The sequence below is a fragment of the Vombatus ursinus genome, unplaced genomic scaffold (genome assembly GCF_900497805.2).
Source record: "Vombatus ursinus unplaced genomic scaffold, bare-nosed wombat genome assembly UNPS02014798.1, whole genome shotgun sequence".
Lineage (NCBI taxonomy): Eukaryota > Metazoa > Chordata > Mammalia > Diprotodontia > Vombatidae > Vombatus > Vombatus ursinus.
Genome location: NW_020954576.1, coordinates 27163652 through 27171189, shown reverse-complemented (window position 1 = coordinate 27171189; position 7538 = coordinate 27163652). Strand labels below are relative to the sequence as shown.

The 7538-nt window shown below is 34.8% G+C and overlaps 1 protein-coding gene across 1 annotated transcript in view; it reads right to left on the bottom strand.

Annotated features, from left to right (window-relative positions):
• LOC114049812 (nuclear valosin-containing protein-like) overlaps positions 1-7538 on the bottom strand; it is a 93183-nt gene that overhangs the window by 64822 nt on the left and 20823 nt on the right. Inside the window, exons 7-10 of the mRNA XM_027871225.1 lie at positions 2775-2901; positions 2425-2501; positions 1767-1901; positions 865-966 (exon numbers count right to left, since the gene is read on the bottom strand). Of these exons, the coding sequence (XP_027727026.1) occupies positions 865-966; positions 1767-1901; positions 2425-2501; positions 2775-2901 (441 nt within the window). The remainder of the gene's footprint in view (positions 1-864; positions 967-1766; positions 1902-2424; positions 2502-2774; positions 2902-7538) is intronic.

The window sequence follows — 7538 nt, the reverse complement described above, 5'->3', positions numbered from 1 at the left end:
ACATCAATGGAGGGGCAAAACAAGACAAGAATTTTAACTGTATCTTCTTCCAGTTCTTACCTTGTACTGTCTCCTCACTATTTAGTGCGAATCTCTTATCAAACCTAATAAATAAACTACCTTCCTTGTTTTGTTTCCCATATGTCCCTTTAGCTACTGCTGTAGTAGAATTTCTCATTTCCATTCATAATTTAGTACTTCTAGTTAAGCTGGACATATTCATTAGACACAACAAACTGTGTTTCAAATAATGTAGAAAATTTACTTGTCCTCAGTTTTCATTAAAGAATTAATCACTGTAATGACTAGTAAACAGCCAAGTGTGGGAACAAACTTTTAACTGAATGTAAATATCACATTATTATATATGCCTCTGCAATATTCTTGGGTTGTTTTAATTTTTTAAACCTTTAATAACTTAAGCTTTAAATAAGACAGAAATAATCCAGAAACCTTTTAGTGAAACATAACTGAATTTTCTCCTCACAAAGGATAAGATCTTAAATTCTACTAGCCACAAGACAGCTTACATTCAAGTTTACAATTGGCTTTCTTTTGCTATGAAAGTCAATATAAGATAAGTAGTATTCTCCTGGACATTCAAATGGCCTCTAAAAGTCATCTGCTGGTTGTCTCTATCCAATCACATCTTTGTCATAAGGCTGCTGGGTACAAAGTACTACTCTGATGTCTTAGAAGTCCTCCCCAACTCTCTCCTGCACCAGCAGGTATGGCAATCAGTGTCAATCAACTCAGTGAATGAGCAAATGCTGGTGATGCTGCAGAAATGGGAGAAGAGACTCAACTGAACAGAACTTCCTGATGAAATGGCCTCTTGTGTAGCTAGCAGCCACCTTGACTTACCACCGCCTGTTCAAAGAGTGCTCTCAGCTGCTGTTCAGACTCCCCTGACAATCCAGACACAATCTCAGTAGCAGCAACTTTAAGAATTGGCAGCTCAAGCTCCTGAATATAAACACACAAAAGAATGATGAAATCGCCAAGTTTCAAACTAAATTATTTCCTTCTGACTCAGCCAACAGAAATAAACAAATTTTTCTTCAAGCCCCAATTTCCAAGGAATTGTTAGCTTTATATACTGGCCCAATAAAAAATAAACATATTTTAATCAAGATTCTGTTTTAATATCAGCTTTTTTGGACACAGTGCCTGAGGGTTTTTAATTCTATCATTGGCAAAGGAAAGCTTGAAGATTATTTTCTTTCCCCTGAAAAGCTAGTATAGAACCAAAGAAGTTGTAATCCTTCCCAACTCTAGATTGGGCCAACATATTTTGAAATGTCCTCTGCCTAGGGAACAGAAACTACAGGTGATCTGACACATACCAAAAACTTTTTTTCCCACTTTTAACTGACAAAACAACGGATAGAGGTGAGAGGAGAGAAGCCTCATTACTGGAAAGATGCTATATTTGAAAATGGCAATAAGTAGGGTAATTATGATCATCTTAAAGGTGATTTACCTTAACTACTGCTCTATTAGAAAAAAAAATGTAGTCCTATTCTCCCCAAAATGTCATCCAGAGGAAAAAGCAGTCAGATGACAAGTAAATAGAAATCCTGAAAACTAAACTGGAATGCCATTTCAATTGTCACCCTTATAAATTAACACAAATTCAATCAATTTTAAATTAAGAAAAAGAGAAAAGAGAAACGTTTCTAAATGACAGCTATCCTCCTATCCACCAACACAAAATAAATTAAGGAAGTTCAAAGAGAGAAACAGCAAGCATCAACATTCCTTACCCCAGCAATTGCTTGTGCAAGTAATGTTTTTCCACAACCTGGAGGTCCGTGTAAAAGAAATCCTCTAGGTGGTACTACACCAAGGTAGTGGTATACTTCAGGATGACGCATATGGATAAGCATCTTGCACACTTCCTGTAAAGAGAAAAAGAAATAATACTGGTTTGCAAAGCATTTTACATATATTATCTCATTTGATCAGCACAACTTTTTGAGTTATGCTCTGCAGGTATAAAATTTTTCAGATGCAGTAGGTTAAGTGATTTGCCCATGGTAATACAACAAATAAGGGATCAGAGGTGAGATTCTAACTCCAACCTCACTTGACTTTAAGTTCAATAGTCTTTCTAATATATCATAGTTTCCGCTAAGATGGCCAAAGGGAGAAATACATTTAAGTTGAATTAAATGTCCAATTTTTAAAACAAACAACTTTGTCAAAGTACAACTCAAATGACCATAAATCAAAGGTGCCGTGTTTTATGTAACTTATTTCTTTTGCCTCTCAATAAAGCCAAAAGGCAAAAGGTAAGCTGGTCTACCTCAAGTTTTTATTCACAATGGATACACATTTGACAAAGGCAAAAACACTGTGGTCTGTTTCCTTCTGTCACTAGCAGCATAGCAAGATGAAGTCATACTCTATAGTATAACTAACCTTCAGTGTCACATCATTGCCCCCTACATCTTCAAACTTCACAGTTGGGATCTGTAGCTCTAGTGTTTGAGATCTGGCTGTCAAGCAGAAAAGAAGGGGCATGAAGAATTCAGAGCAAGTCAACAGGAATCCACTTAATAACCTCTACTAAGTAAATTACTACAAATAAGGAAATATTTTCTAGTGTATGCTTCCTTATACTCCCACCCCTACCCTATAAACCTAAAATCATAGGATCCTGCATCTCCCTCTCCCAAGGTAGTTTCCTGAAATTTAAAGCTAAATATGATCTAATGATACACTACTACCACTTACCACCCACATAAATGTAAACTACTCATTAATCTAACCTTTTTTTTGCAAAACATTTTCTATTTCTCCATCTACTTCCTGAAGAGCCTCAGTTTTTCTTTTGGTTCTCTTAAGCCTGTTTTTTCTTTTTCTTTCATTCTCCAGAAGAGAATCATCTTTTGGATCCTAGAGAGACACCAAATGAGATAACACCTGTAAGAGTAGTCAGTTACATGCAGTTTTTAAAATATTTACTTAAACCACCTTTGAAGATACGACAGAAAAAGCCTTAACATCTTTAGAGAAGGGTACTGTCAAGAATTTCACTTGTTCTTGCCTCTCACATTTTTTATCTCAGACATCAAGAGTTCCTGGCTATAGTCAAGTAGACAAGAAGAAAACAAAGCCAGCTAAAATTCAAGCATCCAAATTACTTCAGCACTATTAAACCTCAAAAGAGCTTACCTTCCAGACGTTCCTAACATAGGTACGCTTTCCACGCTTTGCTGACCTCCTTGTTCCTCACCTAGACTCCTTTTGGTTCTTGGTTCACCAACCCAAATCAATTTCAGTCTGAACAAATTCCTGTAATATATGCTACACAGTCTGGACTGACATACTCTGACCCCGTTACGTTCTGGGTCTTGCCATACCTTTCCTCATCCTGGTTACATGCTGCTTTGCTATTTATGCTTCACCTGACAAGTATCATAAAATTCACATGTTCCTACTGAGAAAGGTTTTAAAATAGATTTCTAAATATATCATAACATTGTAGAACCTCCAATCATGGCAAGAAGGTGACCCTTGGTTCTATTATAGCAGAGGATAAGCTCTGGATATTTCTGCCATGCTGGAAACTGACTATCCTCAGCAAGAGACACAGTCTATTTAAAGGAGACCAATCTTGTTATGGGAGAGGCAGGTCATCAGCACCTAGCCACCTGAATAATTCATTTTTTTGGCCATGACTACCTATGAAACTAAGAAAATTGCAAAATGGCCCTAAGTCCTCTACGGCTCCCTTAAAATTCAAGTGACAGTGGCAGCAGGAATGAGGAATCCTACAGTTTTTGGAATTTTGAGGAATTTAGGTGCTTGGTACCCTTAAAAGTGAAATCCTTGTTCAGTCACCAGCAAATGGACATCTTGCTGGAGGAGCTGAATCCTATCAATCCTGACATTCTCACTACAAGTGAATCCTGAAGAAGAAAGGATGTTGCAGTTAAATGAAAGAATGGCACACATGCTGTTTTGAGAAGTAAAGAAAACAAACGGCAGAGTAAGTTTTATCATGTCCAAAAAGCCACATGGAACATGATTTCATGGGATGGATAGCTGGTCCAATGACATGTATTTGCAAGACCAATGAGATGTATTTGCAAAAATATCACCATAAAAATAATTGCAGCTTATATATAAACTTCAGTTGCTGAGCATAAAGATGAAGAGGACTCTACAAAGAACTTGTTGTGTCTTTCCAAATTAAATCGGTATACACTGTAATACTTGATGACTTCAATACAAGGGTGAAAAAATGGTAAAGATAAGAAAAATCCATGGGAAAGGATGATTCAGGAAAGAGAGGCCATCTTTCAGGAAATTATCAAGGAAAACTGCACTGATATTCTAGAACCAGAAGGTAAAATAGAAATTGAAAGCATTCACCAATCACTTCCTAAAAGAGATCCTAAAATGAAAACTTACAATATTATAGCCAAATTCCAGAGTTCTCAGGTCAAGAAGAAAATGTTGCAAGCAGCCAGAAACAATTCAAATATTGTAGAGCCACAGACAGAATAACACAAGATTTAGCAGCTTCTATATTAAAGGATAAAGGGTCTGTCAATATGATAGTCTGGAGGGCAAAAGAACTAGGATTACAACCAAGAATCACCTACCCAGTGAAACTGAATATAATCCTTTGCGGGGGAAAATGGACATTCAATGAAACAGAAGACTCTGAAGCATTCCTGATAAAAAGACCCAAGCTGAACAGAAATTGTGATTTGCAAATACAAAACTCAAGAAAAGCATAAAAAGGTAAATAAGAGAAATCATAAGGGTTTCAATAAAGTTAAATTGTTTATATCCCTACATGAAACAATGATACTTGTAAGTCCTAAAAACTTTCTCATTATTAGGGCAATCAGAAGGAGTATACACATACAGAGGGCATGGGTCTGAGTTGATGAATATGATGAAATGATTATCTAAAAAAAATGAAATTAAAGGGTGAGAAAGAGGAATGCACTGGGAAAAAGGAAAAGGGAGCAGTAGAATGGGGTAAATTCTATTGCATAAAAGAGGCATGAAAGAGCTTTTATAGTGTAGGGGAAGATAGGGGAAGTGAGGGGGAGCAAGTGAACCTTAATCTCATTGGAATTGGCTCAAAGAGGGAATAATATACACACTCAGTTGGGTATAGAAATCTATCCTACCCTTTACCCTGTCTTACCCTACAGGAAAGTAGGAGGGGAAGAGGATAAAGAAAAGGCGGGGGGGGGGGAAAGAGGGAATAGAAAGCAGGGCTGATTGGGGTAGGTAAGAGACAGAAGCAAAAGCCTTTTGAGGTTAGACAGGGTAAAAGGAGAGAGAAAGCAGAATGAAAAGGGGGGAAAATAGGATTGAGGGAAATACACAGTTTGTAATCCTAACTGTGAAAAAATTTTTACATCAAGTTTCTCTGATAAAGACATCACTTCTCAAATATATGGAGAACTGAGTCAAGTTTACAATAAGAGCCATTTCTCAGTTGATAAATGGTCAAAGAATATGAACAGGTAGTTTTCAGGCAAAGTAATCAAAACTATCTATAACTGTATGAAAAAATGCTCTAAATCACGCTTAAAGAAATGCAAATTAAAACAACGATGAGCCCACACCTATCAAATTGGCTAGTATGACCAAAAAAAAAAAAAAAGACAAGTGTTGGAATGATGTGAGAAAATTGAGACACTAGTGCACTACTGGTGAAATTGTTTAAAGAGATGAATAGAATTTTAGAAAAAGTTAGGCATGATAGACCCTGGAAAATACTAAATGGGAATAGAAAGGAGCATACCTATTTCTCCGCTATGGCTTGGTGGGTTCACAAAAACCCACCATGAGTAAGTGCATAAAAATCTCACAAACAAGTATAGAAAAGCAGAAATATTAAAAATATATTTTTCTGACCATAATGCAATAAAAATTACATTCAATAAAGAACCTTTGAATCATATATTAAAAAGTAATTTCAAACCAAATAACTTAAAGAATGAGTGATTCAAAGAACAAATCACAGAAACAATCAATAATTTCATTAAAGATAAAGACAAGAATGAAACAAAATACCAAAATTTGTGAGATGCAGCCAAAGCAACACTTAGGGGAAAATTTATCTCTCTAAAGGCTTACATAAATAAAAGAAAGAGCAGATCAACAAACTGGTCATGCAACTAAAAAAAAATCAGAAAACCAACAAATTTTAAAACTCCAATTAAGCACCAAAATAGAATCCTAAGAAAATTAAAAAAAACAAAACAAAACTCTATTAAGCTAATAAAACCAAGAGCTAGTTTTTAAAAAAACAAAATAAAATATATCATTGGTAAATCTGATTAAAAAGAAAACCAAATTATCACTATCAGAAATGAAAAAGGTGAATTTATAACCCATGAAATAAAAGCAATTATTCAGAGCTATTTTGCCCAATTATATGCCAATAAAACTGACAATCTAAATGTAATGGATGAATAGTCACAAAAATACAAACTACATAAATTAACAGAATACTTAAATAACTCTATCTTAGAAATAGAAAATGAAGAAGCCAGAAATGAACTGCCTAAGAAACTCCCCAGGAACAAATGGTTTTGCAAGTGAATTCTATCAAAAGAACAATTAATTCCAATACCATAGAAACTGTTTGGAAAAAATAAAGAAGAAATCCTACCAAAATCCTTCTATCACAAAAATATGGTCTTGATACCTAAACTAGGGAGAATCAAAGTAGAAAAAGAAAACTACAGGTCTTTTTTTTCTAATGAATACTGATTCAAAAATTTTAAATATAATCCTAGCAAGGAGAGTATCATATCATATATCACAAAGAGAGTATATCTCAAAGATCATACAATATAACCAAGCTGAATTTATACCAGTAATGCAATTTATACAAGTAATGCAATAATTGACCATGTTATTGACCATATTAACAACAAAATCATATGATCACATCAATAGATACAGAAAAAGCTTTTGACAAAAGACAATACTCATTCACATTAAAAACAATAGAAAGCACAGCAATAAACAGAGCTTTTCTTAAAATGATAATTAGTAGCAAACTTAAATAAACTCTAACATTCTTTACTCTGTAATTAAGTTGGATGTCAGGAATTCCAAATCAAAACTATTTGGTTTCAGAAATACTAATTGTGTTGTCTCAGGTTTTTCAAAATTTTCAAACAAATCAAAAAATTTTCCAAATACTTCAGTGGAGGGGGATTTAAATTTAGAAGTGAGAAATTTGGGCTAAACAGATAAAAAGTTAATGTTATTAGAGAGTTGCTTAAGATGCCTAGGATTCTAGCAATTTCTACCTGAGATGGTGACTAATAATATCCTGAAAGTAAGGGCTAAAAGTAGATCAGCTGAGAGACTAGAGACACGAGAAGAAAAGAAAATTCGTAGGGCTAAAGGTCCTACTCTCTTAGGTGAGTTAATTTCCAAATTAGAATAAATGGTACAGATCTGGAACACAAAAGTCTTGAGGAATCAGATCTAAGCCCAAAAAGCTCTGAAGCTTAGATAACCTTGACCAAAATTTATTTACAATC